This window comes from Vidua macroura, chromosome Z (genome assembly GCF_024509145.1).
Source record: "Vidua macroura isolate BioBank_ID:100142 chromosome Z, ASM2450914v1, whole genome shotgun sequence".
NCBI classification, from domain to species: Eukaryota; Metazoa; Chordata; class Aves; order Passeriformes; family Viduidae; genus Vidua; species Vidua macroura.
In genome coordinates this window covers 53,584,708-53,605,244 of record NC_071611.1, presented here as the reverse complement: position 1 = coordinate 53,605,244, position 20,537 = coordinate 53,584,708, and the positions used below count along the sequence as shown (strand labels likewise).

At 36.9% G+C, this 20,537-nt stretch overlaps 1 protein-coding gene across 5 annotated transcripts in view; it reads right to left on the bottom strand.

Annotated features, from left to right (window-relative positions):
• Window positions 1-20,537, bottom strand: part of KCNN2 (potassium calcium-activated channel subfamily N member 2) — a 68,896-nt gene that overhangs the window by 5,268 nt on the left and 43,091 nt on the right. For 3 of the 5 annotated variants that reach the window (XM_054003096.1, XM_054003097.1, XM_054003101.1), the window contains 3 exons: window positions 17,729-17,870; window positions 4,099-4,209; window positions 1,477-1,604 (listed from right to left, as the gene is read on the bottom strand). In XM_054003096.1, the coding sequence (XP_053859071.1) occupies window positions 1,477-1,604; window positions 4,099-4,209; window positions 17,729-17,870 (381 nt within the window). Of the gene's footprint in view, window positions 1-325; window positions 428-1,061; window positions 1,132-1,476; window positions 1,605-4,098; window positions 4,210-17,728; window positions 17,871-20,537 lie in introns of those variants that run through there. The other 2 variants (XR_008441233.1, XM_054003100.1) reach the window with 2 other exon arrangements.

The window sequence follows — 20,537 nt, the reverse complement described above, 5'->3', positions numbered from 1 at the left end:
GCACATGACATGCTATCCTCTTCCCAGAACTCCTGCCACTCCCCTCCACCTCCCAATCCTTTAAGCTAAGCAGGATGGTCAAACTACTATATAAAAATATACTTTGTATATTCACATAAAAATGCCTCAACTTCTGTTGTCTTTTTATTCCTCAAAGTATCTCCACAATGACACAGAAACATTTAAACCTGCAAGTTTGCTAAATGTAATACAGTAATCAAGGTTTACAGAGTACTTCATAGTTTAAGCTTAGCCACCTACTGCTTTAAAACTATGAAAGAGAGAATGATTGTTAGTCTAAATTTATAATAGGAAATGAGTAAACCTGGCCTTTCCTTCCTGTCTTTCCTGTAAGATGCTACATAGATGTTCTTTTCATCATGGATGCTTCCCTCACATCTCCTCACTGGTTGTCTCAGGCACAGGCCTACATTCAAAAGTTATGAAACCATCAGTTTGAAATTAAACTTAATTTATCTATTTCTACCCTGTAACTCCTGAGATCTTCATAGGCTATAGAAATGGCTGCCTCAGGCTGAATAGGGATAACAAATAGAACAGACAAACATTGACGGACCATTCCTGAAAAGAATTCTGGTTCCTGAGGACAAAAGGCTTCTGAGATTTTTTTCCCTCTCATGTAGTTCAGGAATAGTAACCATTATGCAATTCTGCTCATTTGGATGTGCTTTATGACAAATACATACTGCAAATTTTACATAAATACTTGTAGTTTGGCAAGACCACAACACAGCTTAATCCTACTACCAGTTTTAGGTCTCAGGCTTGTTTTCAGACTTTCAAGTAGAGGGGAAGAACTCATTTGAATAATGCCAGAGGTGCTCAATGGTCTCACCTATTGGCATACAGTCCCATTTTCTAGAATAGATAGCAGGGGTTATAGCTGACATACCAAAATTTGATCTTATGCACTGAGAATATACAGTGTAGAGAGGCAACTAAGTGCTGGTAGGCCATGAAATGATATTTGATGAATATTCTTTTCATCAAACACTACATACATACCCTCTTCTATCACATCAATCTGATTTTAAAATAGTAAAACATCTACTACAAAGAAATATTTTTTTTTTAATTTCCTTCTGTCTATTGTAGCTCGCATCTTTCTACCTGGAAGAAAATGTATAAAAACAAAGGATGGTCTCAGTGGCATAGAACAAAAAAATTTTTGATAATTCAAGAAGCATGGGAAATGTCCAAAAATCATTGACCAGTCTATATGGACATAAATTGCCAGTGTACCTTTTTATTTTATTGCAAACAGATAATACAGTAAATGGTTAGCTTTGTCTTACTCTAAAAGAAAATAAACCTCCAGAACAATCTTCTATGAAGGGAAGGGAATGGTGAGGGGAGAGGAGAGAGGGGGCAGGATGGGACTAAAAGTGACTGAGAGAGAAGGAAAGTAACAGAGAAAACACTTTGGGAGGAAAAAGGAAGCAAAATAGTACTTACTGATGAATAGCTTGCAAGAATTTGCGTTGATGTTTCCTTACTTTTGCATGGTCTATTTTTTTAACCAGCTTTGTGTTTTTATAAATTAACCATGTTTCCCTGAGTACATTGGCCGCTGCATTTTTCACCTGTTTAATAAAAGAAAAAAAATAGGCTGACAAAAGTAGTATAATCTTATGTTTTCACTTTTCTGTTATTAACTCTTCCTAAAGCTTTTGAAATGCTGTCTTAACTGTGGGAAGTGGGTACCTCAAGAAGCTGCAGCACTGAAGGAAGAAAGCAACAGCTGGATTAAGGGGACTGCTGAGCAGTTTCCTTTTCATATAGATGTGATGTTCAGATCAAATATTTTTGCATCCAGGAATAATTTTCCCTCTTCAAAGAGCTGGAACTGTTTGGTGTTTACGGCAATATAAATTACAAGGAGAAAATACTAATGCATTATCTGTATGTTTAATTAAGTGTATTCAATAGGACCATAACATTTCTCTCTTTCTTGTTCTATGGTTATCACTTAATTCTCTTAGCAATTTAACTGTCTTTTAAAATTCCAGAGCTGTTTGAGCACTCACTTTGTCTCTTTCTTTTTTTTTTTTTTTTTTTTTGGTGGCATTTAGTTTTTATACTTGTTTATTTTTTAACATTCTCCAAGAAGATGAAAAAATATGTTGTAAATTAATGTGGGCAGAATTCTATTTAAAAAGTGCTTTGACTGTTTTTGTTTTTTTTTTAATTTGGCTTTCCATAAAATGTTAAGAGTACCTACTCTTATTAGTTCTCTTATTAGGCCCTCCAAAATTGTCAAGAATGCTTAAAAACATAAAAATAATTTGAATGCAATGTTGATTAATGGCTGAATGACCAGGTTACTTGGAAATAAAAATTGTCGTAATTATTCACCTTTATTTTCTCTTCCTCCAGCTTTACATCATGCCAGTAACTGCAGTGCCAGAGCTAAGTCAACGGCTAAGACATTGCAGGAATGTCATGCAATAGCTTGGACCAGCAACAGGCCCCCCTATCTTGTACCTGTAAGTGTTGGAGAACCTTCTCCTGTCTTCACTGAAAGCACAACCATGGTTTAGAGACCTCCTCACAATCCCTAAATAGCCCTTGCACTTCCACAAGGTATGGCTACCATCAGGCTGTGAGGAAAGCTCCCAGCATCAGCATGATTTGTGATCTGATGTGTATCTCGGATTTCTTTGCTCGGCTCACTTCTCACGTGCTTTGAGTTTCACGAGCTAAAGCTCTAAAAGCACCACCCAGATGAAGTATTAGACTGAGATTTATATGAAGAATAGATGAACAAAATAAACTTCAAAATGCATAAATACAGACTAGACTCAAAATCTGGCCAAACTCTGAGACACATTTTGGGCTCAGCTGTCAGATAACACTAGAAAAGTAACTGTGTTAGGAAGAGACAAATTGTCTTCTGTGGTCTAGTATCAACAACACCTTAACTGACTGCACTAGGAATGTAAATCAACAAGCTCAGAAAGACAGCTTGTCAGACACCCTTTATACCTATATAAGAACTGTCTTCCCACTCATCCTTAGTCTTTCCCTGCTGTGACTCCTTAGAGGAGATACAGGCTGTTAGTGGTGAGCAGCACAGAAATGAGAGCTAGCACAGCCAGAGCAGTGCTTTGAGAAACACAGCATGTGGAGATAGGACAGGGCTCTCTTCAGCACAAGACCCGTGGCAGTGCAGTGCTGCAATGCTGCATGGAGCTGTGCAGGGTCAGCCACCCTCCTCCTCACCTGGAGCAGAACTACTGTCTCCATCTCGAGCATTGACATCCCTCTGCACACACCAGTAAGGAGAAACTCTGCTGAACTCTGCTGAGTTGTGATTATTGTGACCTTTGTCTCCATATTGGCTCTTCTCAGTAATGAAGACTGAACGAGTTGAGTGGACTGTACAGCTACTATTCATTTTCTTGTTCCCTCATTACTGACCTGTTTTATTTCAGCAAAGAGTTTGTATTGCCTTGTTTGCTGCATTTTCTTTCATTTAAAATATTTCTATAAATACCAATGATTCTTATTTTGTGAAAAATAGTCTCTTCTAAAAATAATATATACAAATATCATTCAGAGTACTTCAGTACTGTGTACCACTAAATAAACCATGTGTTGTGTACAAAAAGCAGCTGGAAAGACTGCCTCACTGTTTCTGTTCATATGTTGTCAACATATGAAAACATATGCTGTTTTCTTAAGAACATCTCTCATAGCTTGAAATTTTTGTTTTTATCTGTCATTTCACCTGTTTTAGCTACAAAAAAAAATCATATAACACACAAAAACTTTTGGTTTAACACAGTAGTTTTGTTTTACAGCACTTAACTGCTAATTAATTAATTAACATCAAATACCTTCCAGATACAAGGGCCCTGTATACAATATTCTATACAAGTACTTAAAATTTGCTGACAACTTGCAGTTGCCCTCAATTTAAACAAAAACTCAAGGCATCCAATTTCTAATCTTTCAAAATAATACCCATGCTAAAGTTCAGCAAGGATACCAAGCAGGAGACTATTTAAAAACAAATGCAGAAATAAATTAATACACAGTATTCCTTTTCAGTTGTGAATATAAAGTGTGACTTACTCTTTTAGTTAGCTGGGTGTCCATCATGAAATTATGCACATGTTTTTCAGCTTTGGTAAGTTCTAACTTCCTTGCCACCACAGCTACCACCAGTGCAGTGCACCCAGCACCCTGAAAACAATAAAACAAACCCCCAAGATGTTACTACTGCATTTTGCAGAGTTTTTAGAGGAAGTTTCTCCTTTCCTGTAGAAGTGTGGCAGGCATCAGGTGATTCATCCCAGGTAAATATAGTGAACAAGCTACAGCTGTTTCATTTTAGAGTACTACAACAAGTCAGTATTTACAGGCTGGTAAATTATTAAGGCAACAAAATAATTAGTGAGCAGAATCACTTTAAAGTTCTGGTTTTGTTTTTTTTTTTTTTTGTTTTTTTTTTTCCCTGCAGGGGGTGAAAATTTGAACATATCCCATTTCTAATGCATAAAGAAATGGGGTGATAAAAACAACTTTTTTAACCCAGTAACAGAATACCCTGTTCTTAAAAATTTTCTCAAGGTTACAACAACTGCTAAAAAGGAAATAAGATTAGTATTTAGCACACACACACAAACAAAGAAAAGTTTCTTAGGATTCTCTGCAGGGCCTAAAAATAACAGTAAAATTAGTATTTACTCACTTTACTATATTTTCATGTTGTTCTGAATCCTTCAGTGATCTTTTCCTATATTATTTCTGCTTATCTTATTATCATATAAAATAGAACATATACACAGGACCATATCTTCAAAACTTGGACAGAGAAAATACCAATTTTCTAATTCGTGCTGTGTATATGTATGTAAATGCATGTATACACATGGACATGCATGTGCACAACAGGCAAATTCCAGAAGGTGCCTGACTCTTTGGAATGACAGTGACTTTATCAGCATCACAAATTCAAATGTTTCTTTATGGGGCAGGTGAAACAGAAAGGAGGCTAAAATGAGCCAGGTAATAAGCAGCGTCAATTTTATGCATCGAGTTATCATTTACACTATTCGTAAATTCTGCTGCCTTAATATTTTGTTTTAATAAACAAATTTTTACAGCTTCTTTTTTAAAGAAAGTATAAATATCTCATTAAATATACAAGGCTACATTTAACTTGCAGGTTCATTCCAATCTAGCTCTTGTTCACTTCTGTCAGTTACTCTTCAATATAAAGCAATCTCTCATTACTTCTCATGGAAGCTTAGCACATTTTGATTCACAGAGCTTTCTTCTACTCATTCTGTATTTCTCCTATAAATTTATTCTCTATCCCCCACATCTATAACCGTCTTACCCTCTCCAGAAAATCCAGAAGAAATCTCAGAATTTAGCTTTCAAAATACAAAATCCATTAATAAAAGCATAGAGAGTGCAAAATAAATTAACTCATTGGAAACCCCTTTTCCACATAGAGTCCTTAAAAAACTGGATCTTGTCTTTCTATGTACTTACTGAGGCATACAATGAATTCTGTGAAAGCCTTCAATTAATAATTTCTCCATTTCCCTGGTAGATTATTCCAGAAAATCCATCCAATTCTCCTCTCATCTTCTCCAATTAATTCTCATCTTCCATCTTCAACAGCTCTCAGCATTCCTTCAAATGAGTCTGTCATAATTTTGCTGCAGTTCTTGCTTCTTTCCTGTCCTCAATACTAAGCCTTTGTTTTTCTCTACCTCTCTGTTGTCCAGTCTTGTGACGATAGACGTCACAAGAATTTACTTAAGTTTTGCTCTCTCTATGAGTCAAAATGGTGCTAAAAGTTCTTCTGCTTCTCTAGACCCCGTCAACAGTTTAAAATAAAGAATACAGCCCACACAGCTTAAGGCTAAACACTTCAGAAGTCCACTGAGCCTCCACTGAGAAGAGGACAGGGCAGAAGATACTCTAACACATCCTACCTCTCCAGAAAACAGACAGTGCTCTTTAGGTCTTCTTCCTGTCGAGGGAAATGCTAATATGCAGAAGACTTCTCTGTAGGCAAATAAATTAATAAATTACCCCATATAATAGCAAGGAAATGAAGATAAAAGGAGACATCTTTTGGTTCAGTATATCAGGAAAATCAGGGCCAGATGTTGATTTAATGACATAACCGGAGTTCTGCCTGCTCACAGCAAGAAAGCTAGAATGGAAATGAGCTTATTAATACAGACCCCACTGGCGCAAAACACCTGTTTAAGCCAATTTACTGGAGGAGAGAAATACTAGATGGTTCTTTCCCAATCCCCCTCAAAAAGGCTAGAGGAGTGGTGGAAGGCAAAAGAGCTTGGTTTGAGGCAAAATCATTCCAGCCTTTGTGAATGAGTCCCATGATTTTCAATGTGGCACAGCAGCTGTAAGGACCAAATGCTGTCAAAAGTAGGAGTTTTATGTCTCACATAAAATATACTGCATGCAGTGTCACCATACTGTCACTGGTGAGCAGTGACAACCACCTCTATGGTGGATGTGCACTGCTATCTTCCTCATCTCCAGAACAGCTTATTGTGATGGCAAGGTATTCTAAATTCAGTTTAAACCTCTTGGTTTTGTGGTATATGATGGGATCTCAGGACATGAACATGAGTTCTTCTAGTGTTTCTCCAGAAGTAGGAAGTAGTATACTACCTGCATGTTTACATTTCACAGTACTGTGAAGGAAAAATAATCACTCATAGCAGCTTACAACAATGACTAAAATTCCACTTAAACTACATGATGCTGATTAATGTTACACCAACCAACAGTATTACATGGCTCCCCTAAAGAGCTCAGCATCTTTAAAAATATTAATAAAGTAAGAATTACTCAAAATTGCAGAAATTAAATGGAGGAAATAGTTACTTTAAAAAATGGTAGCATTGTGTGCATGATACTTGCCATGTTTTTTGAATATGCTGTATTCATAGGAAAATCAGTAGGTCAGCTTATATGCCCAGTTGGTTATATCAGTACTATGCAATGCATCAGCTACTTATTTACTAAAATTACTCAAACTAAGTAAAAGCACAATAATTATTTCATCTGCAGGACAGGTTTTCTAGGGAATAAAATTCTGCAAAATCTTATATTTGATTACTTCATTAACTTTCAACATCATTATTTTTATCCAGTTTTGAAGTAAATAATAAAATAAATCATTGCTTCAAGCTCTTGTTCAGGAGAATTATATGTAAGATGAAGAAAATTAAAAAGGCAGGACCATATATATTTTCAGGTATCAAAGCATTAATCAATTCTATCTGGAATTCACACTCCTTAATCAGCTGCCAAACCATCTCCTGCATTACAGAATTATTGCAGTGTATTTTGGCTTGGTAAGCAGCCTGATTTTAAGGGCACTTAAAATCATTATTACAAAATTAATACAACACAATTATTTACAATTGTGTTGTAAATTATTACAACACATGCAGTCTAAGCAAATTGATAAAGCCAAGGCTAAAGTTTGACTACATTGTTCATCTGCTCTACTTAGTGGAAACAGGTAATAACAGAATTAACCATTCATTAATTTGATGGTGTTCAAGTACTCTGTGATCAAGTATTTGCCAGCAAACACCCGTTTTAAAAGCTGATTCTGATATCTGAACTCTTCTGTTTTCCAGAAAGCATGTACAAGCTGAATAAAATTATCTACTAACGCATGAGAAGCTCTTAAAGATCACAGATTGAAGAATAGGCAAGATTAGGACTCCGCTGATGAGCCGAGTAATGCCTATTTCCTGTTTGCAAGGATCAGAAGATGAAGCACATGAATTTCATCCTGAACTCACAGTATTTCTTGCTTGATATGAAGTGTAGCATATTTGTCTACAATAAAAGCAAGAAGTCTGAAAATAAACATTCACAATCTTCCAGCTGAGCAAACAAACTCTGGACTTTACAGTGGCATCAGATCTCTGATGGTGATGTAGAATTTGCATTTATGAGCAGTACAACCTTTAGCATAAGGTTCACAACCATTTACACAGGACAGTACTTGCCTTGATTGTCAATCTATTTAGCTGTTGTCCCTTATGAAAACAATTTGATGTGACTGCAAGCAACTCGAGGACATTCTTTGTGTCTTTAATTCTAAATATACTATTCCTGTTAAGGACAAAGAATGACACCTGAAGTTCAAATGCTCATGCATTCCAAGTTCTGTGAAAGCCTTTCTCCTTTCTAGCCCTCTTTGATGCCTAGAATTCAAAGTGAGTTTCCCTGATAGAAATATAAGTGGAAGTGTATGTTGGCATTTTACTCATATATGGTTAGGCAGTTTTTAAACACTAGTAGGATAATAATTTTCTCTGCTACGTAAGCCTAAATGATGACTGACACCTTAAAAAAATGAATGGAAGGATGGATTAAATTGAGGGGGATAAAATAGTGTCATCAGGCATTAATGTCAAGCCCATGCTATTTGAAAAAGAAAAGAGAATAAAGATGAAATGAATTGTATTTTAAGTTATACTTCAAATTTAGCAACTGAACATGAAATGAATTTAGCTTAAACATGACCCACAGAAAAAAGCATGACTATTACTTGGTGCTGTCTTTACTTTCAGGCATCATAAATTGCAACTTTCCATATTTTCTGCACAGTCTCTCTCTTGGCACTTACTTCTGAATGATTGCAAGCCTCCTTTCAACTGCTTTAACAAAGCAAACTATGTCTTAGACACATCTGAGATTGCTGCTATGGTTATTTTCTTTGCCTGTGATTCTTACAATGTTATTCTGCTCTGTGTTGATGTAGTCTCTTCTCTGTGGCATTGTATACAGAGCATTTGCCCTCAGTTGCAGTATTTTATGACTCCTCATGGATTTCAGCTCTAGCAAGATCTTTCAGATAAGATTCTTTGCATCACCTATTTACTTAGTAAAAGCTCCCTAGAAACATATAAATCTAATATATTGTTTTCTTTTAAAACCTTCCCCTTCTTTGTTTAGGATTTTACTACAAAGCCTAGCAAAACCAGTGAAGGTACATCAGATTTTGGTATGCCAAGCTCACTTCTACTGATCCTATGTAATTCCTCCTTGTTTCTCATTCTATTTGCTCTATGGAAATGCTACCCTCATCAGTAATTTGGACCATGTATTTCTAGTCTCTTTATACAGTACTGGTATCAATAGGATCAGGAGTCCTAAAGGGCTACAGGAATATAAATAAGAATTAATAAAGGCAGTAGGTCTGTATTACCCAGTTATAGCATGTACATCATACTAAACCTGACTTTCCCTTTTTCTTCCTTGTCAAAGATACTCATTAATATACTTACTACATGCCAGCTGACTACATGCCATGCCTTTTGTCCAATCACAATCCTCTGTCCTCTTCACTTTTGCAATCCACGCTGAGCTTTCTGCTGATAGCAGAATCACCATATCAAAGCTGACTAACTAGAAGTTACTACAGGGGATTTTACATTACAGTAAACCACATCTGACACAGCCATGGCAGCTGGAGGGAAAAAGCTGGTGTTTCCCACAGCACACAACGAAAATGTGGCTATGGAATCTGGATTAAGACCATGCCTTTACTACCACTCACAAGTGCTGAGACTGAAGGTTCACACTGCTGCAAGACATTGATTGCAAAACTGTAGGGTTCAGACTTCAAATGCAGTCTAGCATGTACATCTAACATTCTTGTCAGGGCCCAGTTTTACTGACAGCCAGAGAAGTGCTTTCAACTCTTCAACCAAGGGTTTATCTAAGGCAAATAAAGCTTAGCACTGGCTGCATTTTCAGTTAGAACTGAAAGCAGCATTTTGTCAGTAGAGAAACCCTGTAGTACTCTAAGTAAATGCCTCAGGCATTGTCATTTGATACTTTTTTCATAAGGTTTCGAAATACCTTTACAAGACTATTGAGTCACTCCTGCAACCACCTGGAGGGTGCTGTTGGTGAGAAGGGAAGCAACACTGTGTATCAGTGTCTCTGCTGAAAGTCACCTGGCATTTTTGATTGATACTGGACTGGAAGTGAAGTGCAATCTTAAGTGGTGTAGGTGTCACAAAATTGTCCTGCTATACTTGCCTGTAGCTGAAAGAAGGCAGTTGCCACATTTCTTGCTCACTTCTCTTGGGATCCACTGAGGGAGAGAGAAGGTGCACTTTGCAGACATATGGTTCTGGTGGGAAATTTAGCTCTGCACCAGAAAAGGCACAACAATCCTCCTGCTGCTCTGCATAAAATGAAAATCCTGTAAGAATTTAAACAGGCATTTTGTTCATTTGGCTCTCTCAAAGGTGGACATACATGACCACCAGGGAAGGGGAAAAAAATTTTAAAAATGTTGCTTGAAGTAAAAAAAAACCTCTCCAAAACAATACAGACAGAGGCTAGGGAAATGATGCTGTAAAAATGTGGGTTTGCATTTGTCACTGTTTACTGGGAGAGATGCATAACCTTGCAAGACTGATTTTACTACTCATTTTATAATGAGTAATAGGACAACAGCTATGTTATCTTACCAAAGGGTGATCTAAAAAAATCTTTGCATTATTTATACTTCCATGTATTCAATGAAATTTGCCTGGCTACTATTGTCTTCAATGGAGTTTGTCTGCATCACATCTAGAATTTTATTGCAACATTTAAATTTCTGATCTATATAAGAGTAGTTGAGCAGGTTTGTTTACTTCTAATTAGTCCATAAGGTTTTTAGCAATGTTGTGAAAATAAAAACTATGAAGACCGTTTAAGTGATATATAAAAATGTGAAATTGATTAAATAGTGTCACACATAGAATGGGTAGTCATAAGTGAGGGTGAAGTAAACTTCTTGAGAAATGAAAGCTGGGTAGGAGAGACATGTGGGACAGCACAGGACATAATGATTTATAACATGAAGACAGCATCTCTTCTACAGAGGAACCTATAAATGACTGTAGTGTTAATGAACGTAGTGTTAATGACTGCAGACTGTCAGAGAACCCTGACAATTGAATACGCCCTGATGACTGGGGTTCTGGTAAACCTTCAGTGGTCATAACAGCTAAAACACCCCTGGACAGTTTATCCCAAAATGCATAAAAAACTTTTTGCTGAGCAAGGGTTGAAATCTGATTTCCTTAAATGTGCAGGCTTAACAGCCTGTAAGGCTGATGGGAAACATCACTTTAATAATTCAGGATGAAAGCTACCAGTTATGTTCTTGTTCTTCACCTGTGTTGTAAATACAAAAGTTTCATGAGAATATGTGTAAAAGTATATGAAAACTGCTGTATTAAATCTAAGGTTATTGCAAATGAAATAATATTTTCTGAGGTAAAAGAAGTTATGCTGCAACAGTCATCAGCTCTAGTCATACCTATGTAAACAACAACAGCATGAGAAAACTGCTTCTCATTCCAGCCAGGAACTAATTGCCTTTTAATTTACTGAATTGCATCCATAACTAGATCGTAGCGGGAAAAAAAATCCCATGTCCCCTTGACACTTCATAGACTTCCCTGCTCTACTGGTACAAATTAAAGACCTTCTGAAGAAGTTTTTTTCCCTTAATTTTTCTAGTTTTGGAAGATGGTGAAACCTTTCAAGAGGTATTGTTTACTCTAATGGAGTAGAATCTTTGCTATTATCTCACCTTTCAGATTAATGCCCTTTTAACCCCTACTTCAGGGATCATGCTTTAAAGCTTCTCAATTTGATTTTGATAATTTATGATTCTTTACTTCAGCTAGAAATTTCATTCCAACATGGCACAGACATAAAATAATCCCTAACTACCTTTATTCCCTACAAAAGTTACCATTTTTGCAATTTGTTGTGTTGGAACAACAATAGTAGAGGAGCTGACAAATTTCTCAGCAGCCCAACTTTTAACAGCTTTACCCCAAGAATGCAGGCATCATTAACTGTTTTCTCCATATAAAATTTCTGCTCAATACTGTCTACTTAGGTTGTACTACGATAGAAGGAACAAACACAGTCTGTTCTAAATCCTGATGTCATTTGTATTTCTTACTAAATTATCAGAATCTACCGAATTATATTCTAGCATATATCTGAGACATGGACCCAAGATGCTATCAATTCACACTAAAAGCTTTTCATATTTTCTGTACTCTCAGAGAAGTGAAAACTGAGCAGTGTTCTAGATGTTTGAGATATCTTCTTATCCACAGAACGATGCACCACAGTGCTTTAACTTGAATTGATCATACCTTTTCAGCTTTTAGAGTGTAATTCAAAATACATTTCTGTATTTTATAAATCATTTTATAAATCATTTATAAATCATTATCACTACATAATTAAACAATTTGAACAGAAGTTTTCATAAAATCACACATTTTAGACATTATTATGCACAATAATTTATGACCTTTTTGTATATTATCCATGAAGTTCTATAAAATAATTTCCATATTTTACCTTATTTAACTTACATAAGTTTACCTTATTTTTCTCTTTTTCAGGACTCATCCCAGAAGACATGCCGACAATGTTAACTATGCAGTTAGAATTTACTTGTTTTTCACCTCTTTTTTCTTATAATCTAGCAACTATTAAATTTCAAAAATAACACAGTTCAGATTTTGCTACCAACAAAAAATAAGACAGTTAGAAACTGCTACTCTATATGCCATGTTCCTATTTTAGACAGTTCTCTGTATTTTTGGTAAGACCAGGCTGTCCACATTTATTATCTGCACAAACATCACAATTAAGCCTTAGATGAAGAGTTCTCTGTTCTTATAGCAGAAACACCTCATCCTCATCACTTTTTTCATGATTCATAGCAAAGAAACTGTGATTGTTTAGAAAGAAATATAAACTTCCAAAAGACATTAAAACCTTCAGCATGAGAAGATTTAAAATGAGATCTTATTAATTTTTGATTCACCATTTAGAACTAATAAAAACTATTGTCCCTAAAGCCAGATTGTACACACTGACTTCATTGCAACTACTCTAATAAGACTAGTTCATCTACATGAGTGATCTTCAAATACTGCAGCTAAAAGATGCCACTTGAAATTTTCGCAAGGAAACTCGAATCTTGTCCACAGCTATTGTATACACTTAAGAAACTTTCCTTATTTATTTGGTTCTTTCCTAGGCCTAACAATCTCTTTGAAGTTCATTTCAACAAGAGAAGTAAAATTTCCACATTAGCAAAGCAGACACTTGAAATAACATCTATTTCATTTAAAGCAAAATTCATCAAGCTATACCCAACCAACTGCATCCTGTGACAGGACAATTGCAACTCATTGTTGCATCCCGGGATTGGGTTTTAGGGGTTCTTATTTGTGTTAGCTAGCCGAGTGCTGTGTACCCCCACGCTTCCCCTGTGTCGTTCCCCCCACCCCCCGTGGTTTTTGGCCCCATGCTGCCTGCTGTTGGGCTATCCCCCCCTGCCACTCCTATGACCACTCCCCCGGTCCAGCCCCAGGAGCCCCCATGTCTGCTGCCCCATCCCCACGATCCCACTCAGCCCAAGGCTCTGTGTCCGTCCCTGCGGGGTTCTCTGGTTGGTCGCTGTCCTGTGTCATCATCGCGTCACCCGCATGGATTGGAGGGGCAGTGTCTGCCCTCCCTATCACATCCCCTATATCATCCCGCTCCCTCCCGGGTCCTGGGGCCATTTCCCCCATGTGGAGTGGGAAGCGTGGGTCACTACCCCCCCACTGCAGCTCTCAGCGACAATAAAGCCTTCCGGCTTTCCTCGTGGGTGATCTGGATATTCCTTCCCTCTTTACCTCGGACCCTCACACAGGCGACGGAACCTGGTAGACCCCACCGGCCTGCCGGTGCCAGCGGCACGCGGGAGAGAAGCGGCGGACCCTGGAAGTCTGGGGGGAGGCGGTGCCGGAGGGCGACGGAGCTGCCCCGGACCGGGGAGAAAGAGAGAATACCGCAACTTATCCATTTTATTTGTAGCAACGTAGGTTTGGCCTACATGTCTGCTTCTAACTGTTGGTGGGTGACTTTGCAGGTAGATTTCTGCATCATACACTTTGCATCATACAATAAATGCACCACCTCACCACATAATGCTGGATCTAAAAGGAAAAAAAAAAACTTAAAAACTTTTAACAGGTCCTCATATTTGCAGTCAGAAGAATTGATTGTCATAGTTTTATCTTGTGTAACTGCAGAAGCTTACAAAGGTCTGCAAAAGCTATTCATCTCACAGTCCATAATTTTGCATCTTTCCATATCTTCTCACACTCCTCCTTAACAATTCTACTGAACTTTAAACTTTTGCTAACTTCATTAATCTCCTTATAAAGCAGGGAAAATTTTGCAAACCACTCCAAGGCCCTAGATGCAAAAAGCCATTAAGAAAGTGGAAGTGTTGCCTACAAAAGCAGTTCCACTTAGAAACCATACAAGGAAAGTGTTCCACCTGTAGCTGAGATCACCTTGCTGATGAGCATCTGAGAGATCTGCCTGGGTGGGCACTGACAACCAGGCATGGCAGCTTCAGTAGGTATAAAACACATGCAAACACCGACAAGCTGCACAGCATGGCAAAGATGCCGTAGGTCTCCCTATTTCCTCTCTATCCTGTTCTGAGAACAATCACAGCAGCTATATATGTATCCATCTAACACACTATTGCAGACCTAACTAATGTACACAGGGAGCAGAGGATACACTTGCTCTGGATTTATAGTCCACCTGGCCCACAGTCTACTACTGCTGCCTAGTAAAGTCTCATTGGAAAAACACAGATTGCTAATTGAGTTGAGGCATCCAGTGCAGTTTCACTTGCTTGACTGAAAACACCTCTGCATTTGCCCTCCTCTGTAACATGCCGTGTCAGTATTTTTATGAAAGTTTCATATATTTAAGTGCTTTGCAAGATCAAAATGTAAATTGTTCTTAGTTTTTCACTGTTTGACTTTTTTGGTTCACAGGGTGGTTTTGGGTTTTTTTTGGTTTGATCTTTTCCCAATTTCTCAAATACATTAATCAAATTTCTTTGCTATCTTTCAACAATTCTAAAGGCATTTTTCCTTTTGGTGTAATCTGAATACGTGTAAAGATTCTCCTCTTTTCCAGCAGTGTGCATCTGTAGAGTTTAAAAGATGTCACTTGACACCAATGACCCAACACAGCAGTAGTTACAATTTCAATCACCAATACAACTTGATGCCACCAGCAGACTGTACAAAGTCCCCTTCCCAGGCTGGAGTACAAGGCAGGGCTCAGCCTGAGCACTCCCATTTCCATTGCACAGAAAGCAATTCCTGAGGCAGAAGTGGGAAGATAGGGTTTTTCCTTCATAGGGATCAAGACACCAAAGTAGGCTTCCTTGGGCCACCAGTTCCACAAAGCCAATATTAATTCTTCAGTTGTTTGTGTAACTACTCTTGTATTCACAAGTATTTCTATTTAATCCCCCTTCCATCCTTTTTAATAGGGACCTTACCCAAAAACAAACACTCAGCAGTATTTGGCATTGATCACACTAATACAATGCATTTGTTGCTTCAGATGCTAAGGAATTACATTTACCTCTTAAACCAAAAAATATGGGTTTATTTTCTGCATCCATTCAACAATTACCTTTGTGTGTCTTTTAATTAGCTCATCGATTGCTCCTATTGAAATAAAAATCACTAGGTCTGTTTTTTAGGGATTTTACGTTTTCCACAACAAATATTAATTAGTTACTGCACAAGTTTCAGAAGAGTGATTGGATTTAAAGAATGATATTCAAGACCTTGGTAAGTTTTTTGGTAGTACAGGTTAGGCTAGAAGAGAACTCATTATTATATTTACTGTGCCATATTTCATATTCCTCAGGTCCTTTATAAAAACAAAACATAACAAAACAAAACACAAGCCCCAAAAAACCCAGAGAAATTCAAGCATCTGACTTCTTCCTATTGCTCCATGTTTTTTTTTTTTTTTTAATCTCAAACATTACTTTAATGTAATTAGTGGTTAGGCTTTCTATTGTTTTACCTATCATAACAGCAGCTACTTGGCTCATTTTTCTTGTTAAGAATGCTTTCTGTCTCTGAAGAAGTTTATCCCAAATTCATTACCATGACATCCTGATTGGAGCCTTTGCTCTTCCAAAGCAGCTGCAGAACTTACAATCACTAAAAAAACCCAATCAGAGACATGAAGGTATCATACATACATTTTACACATCTACCAGTTGTGAAAAAGAGATGCCAATGTGTGAAAATGGTATATATAAATCCATTCTTGAGTTTTCCACGGAAGCAGTGGAAGTGACTTTGTATGAGGGCTCTGTCCTCATTCTGCAATCCCTGCCCTGCAAGGTGGCAATAAACACAGCTTCTCTATCCCTTTTCCTAGTGAATTTATGACCACATATTGTTTTCTCTGGCATCAATATCCAACACAGAAAGGAGTAAAGGCAAATACCCCAGAAGATGGCAGATTTGAGCTCAGCCAACAGCCTTTAAAAAAGCCCTGTGAGTCATTCCTCTGCTTTTAGCCTGTACCTTTCAACTCCACTGCAAACTCTGTATTTAAGGAGATATGCATTTACCACCTTTTGCAAAATATACTGGAAATCTTTATCAATCTTTATTAATAAAGGTCAATAAACTGAAACCTATCAGGTTTTTTTTTAATTATTTTTAAGCATTTGTAAAAAAATCCTTAAACGTTACAAAAAAAAAAAAAAAGAAAAAAAAAAAAAAGAAAAAAAGCCTTTCCCCCCCCCCCCTCTGGACATAAAATGTAAACTTATTATAAACAAATATTCTATCAACCTATCTGCTCAAAAGGGGCAACACTTCGATACCATTTGATTATGGCTTTCAGCCATAATCCCAATATAGCTGTTTTACCAGAGGCAGATAATGGGACTGCATTGCTTATAATCAATGGCAAAAATTCAGAAGCAAGTATGTATCTTCTTGTTGTATATAGTACATATATGACATTCATTCAGCCTTTCTCATTCACAGGGACATTTACACAGAAGCTAGTACAAATAAGAGTGGCAGTGTCCAGAATTTGTTTACATCTAATTTACCATAGACATGCCTAAATTTTCCCAGCGTTACAATATATTGCCTTACTCCCTGCCCAACTTTGATCAAATGGTGCAGTACAAAAAATTAAAACCAGACATGAAATACAATTAATAAATATATATTGAGCATGCATGACCTAACAATTGCTGCATGGTATCAATGGTAGCAAGAGGTCTTACTGTGCAAATTGCATAACATAATTCCACTTCAAGCAATGGACTGCTATGAATAATATGTTATTAGATTTGTAAGAAATAGGGTAGAAAACTATGCTCCAACAAAAGAATTTTAAGAGTTTAGCCACCATTATGTCTCTGTGATTAATTTTAAGAAACAAAATTCATAACACAAGATCCATTATTAGTACTGCTCCAATTACACATGCCCAAAGATGATCAAGATGATCTCTTAACATTTAATGAAAGACTTTACTGAGATTTCTGAAGCTATGAATTATGTCAGGGTGCAATTTGTTTCTCCATATTTCATTACACAGCTACAAAATTTTTGCCTAAAGAAGAAGAAGAAGAAGAAAACTCCATTTCATAGGAATGAGAGACTATGGGTATGGTCTGATTAAGCATACACTCTACAAGACAGCAGATAAATATTTCCTTATGACTACCAAAAGTTGTAGGCTTAATTTCAAATAATTAACAGCAAACAAAATCTCATATTCAATTAACAAATTCACTCACCATGATTCCAGTAAGTAAACAGACCCCTTTTCCACAGTATGTATTTGGTACCATATCCCCATATCCAATGGATAGAAAAGTTATTGAAATCAACCACATTGCTCCAAGAAAATTGCTAGTAACATCCTGTTGGTCATGGTATCTGAAAAGAAGAAGAAAACAATTTCTTTACCATGAAAACATTTGTTAAACTGTTGTTCTCTCAGAAAAAAAAATGCATTAACTGATCCATACAACCATTTTTGTATACAATCTCATTTTAAAAGCAGTTGTAAGGAATTAAATATAATTCAAATACAATTAAATGAGCAGTAATGAATCAGAAGGTATGAAAATAATACCAGGAGTAGAAATGGTTTATAATTCAGTATTATTGCAAAGTAGCAGAAATCTCTTTGTTTTTAACATAATCTCTTCACCAGAGGTACAAGTCCTGGTAATACTCTGCAGTAGCTTAAAACACCAGAATATTACAGTTGCTGTGGTCTGAGGCAAATATGAGAGTCAGAACAGGTTGTATGCACAACCAGACAGCAGAGTACATCTTCAATTCCCTGGCCTGACTGCAACTCTATGATCAGAAATACAATCCTAAACTAACACATGCTGACTTCGACATCCTATGGCCTTCCCTCTCCTTCTACAAGTTCAAGGTAAATAATAAAGTATGCCATTGTATTTCTCATCATCAAAAGATGTTTACCTTAAATATATCAAAAACTCCCTTTAGTGTTTAGTCAGCTATTATGTGAAATTTCATGATGTGCCATTTCTTGACTTAATTTCAGTATTATAGTAGAATATGTTCATTTTTCCCTTCCAAAAACTGCCAAGTTCAGATTAATAATCTTATCTTCACATGACACATATACCGAATAGAAGGTGAAGATACATTTTATGTTTAAAAATCTGTTGTCACCACTCACTCTGTGGTGGGCCTAACAGCCTAAAGTAGGGTGGAATTTTGCTTCCTGGACAGGGCAGCTCTGCCATAGAAACTATCTGCAGCAGCCACTGCAGACTCAAGGTTGCAATCACTCCTGCAGCTGCTGTGAAGCCTCAGGTTAACTAAATGCTGTTAGATTCCCCAAGAGTATTATTTTAGCCAGTCTCTAAATCTGTGTCTCACAGGGGGGTCACAGAGGGCCGTTTATTTAATTAGTTCACAAATCTGCAAACAACTTGCTTCCCAAAACTGAAATAACTGCTTCTGTTTCCTTCCTTTCAGGACTGCATTCTCTGTGACGGACCAAGAATGCAGAGCAAGCACACATGCACTCTCAGGAAATTTCCTGTTCTCACACTTGTAAGATATTCACCATAAATTTCTGCGAAATACTATCTTCAAAGTCCCACTATGCTCTGACGCTTACAACAACATAAAAGCTCTTTGACTACAGAGACCACAGCAACCACTCCAATCAAGTCTGTTCCACAGTTCACCTGGATTTTCCTCTCTCCTGTGTTGTCTCTCACATACCTTATGCAAGTTTTTCTGTTTTGCCTAAAACAAAACCTAGAAAAATGTAGTAAAAGCCCACATTTGGAGGTCCTAAGGACATAAACAATGATAACCACAACAGCAAAGAGAATTAAAACGACCACAGAGCTTTGCATATAGCAAAACACAATCTGACATTGTTTATTTTTCTAGACTGCACTAAATGTTAGGGATTTTAGTCTCCACTTAACAAAAGTAGCAAGTAACAGCTGTGAAATAAATATATGGATACAGAGAGAGAAACACAGATGTCCCATCCAGGAGGCAAGAAGAAAGCCTGCGTACCTATCATGCAGAGTATCAAGTAAGAGATATGATCCATAGGGTCTGGATGAACTTCACAGAAGGGTACTAAAGCTACAATACATTCTAACGTTAGCAATTCAGGCAAATATTAATAAATGCCCCCATAAATATTTATAATATATTTCTTTAATGTCTCCCTTTGGATTTTGAACCTGGTCATTTCCATGCTTCATATGACTGAAAATAGAACATTCAAAGACAGCTTACTAAGTTCCACAAATAAATAACCCATAAGGAATATCAAAACTACTTTCTTAAGTCTTGAACAACACGGGGAAGGGATAATGGGAGCCTTTATCTGCTTATCCTCCTTTACCCATGTCAGAAAACATATAAGCCAACCTACACATAAGTTCTTTAAAAAAGTTGACATAAATTTTAAAAGGCACAGCAGAAGTTTTTCAAGTTTCATTGGAGACATGGAGACAATTAAGGCTCCCTAGATGAACTATTCATTAAAGCTATCTACATCAATATTTGTTAGCACAATTCAAGGACCTGTTTAAATGTTTCCATCTTGTTAGGTCAGGCCTCCTGGATTTCCTACTCAGAGTATTTTACCTAGTTATGATTGTAAGGCTATAGCTCAGCAATCAAATGTTGCATGCTTAATTTAAAAATAATCAGTAGAACTTATTAATGAATTTACAGACATTAAGAAACAAAGGCTATTTCATGTCCTCCCTATTGCTGCAACTGCTCAAGCACAGTAAAGCATGTGATTTACCTAATTTGCCTAATTTAATATTTTAAAAAAACCAAAAAACTTTTTCTCTTACAACTGTACATGGAAAGCTGAAGGGCTGAATTCTCAGGTTAAAAATCTCTAAGTACAATTGAGGCAGTATAAAAGGGTATCCACACTCATGCTAATCCTATAATTTCTTTGCCACATTTTTAAGAAGGTGGTTTAATCTTGTCTCATATATTTTGTAATCTCACTTCAGATTTTTGAATCTCTGTGGTTAACAGTTCTGGTACATGTGTACACGCTTTGGATTT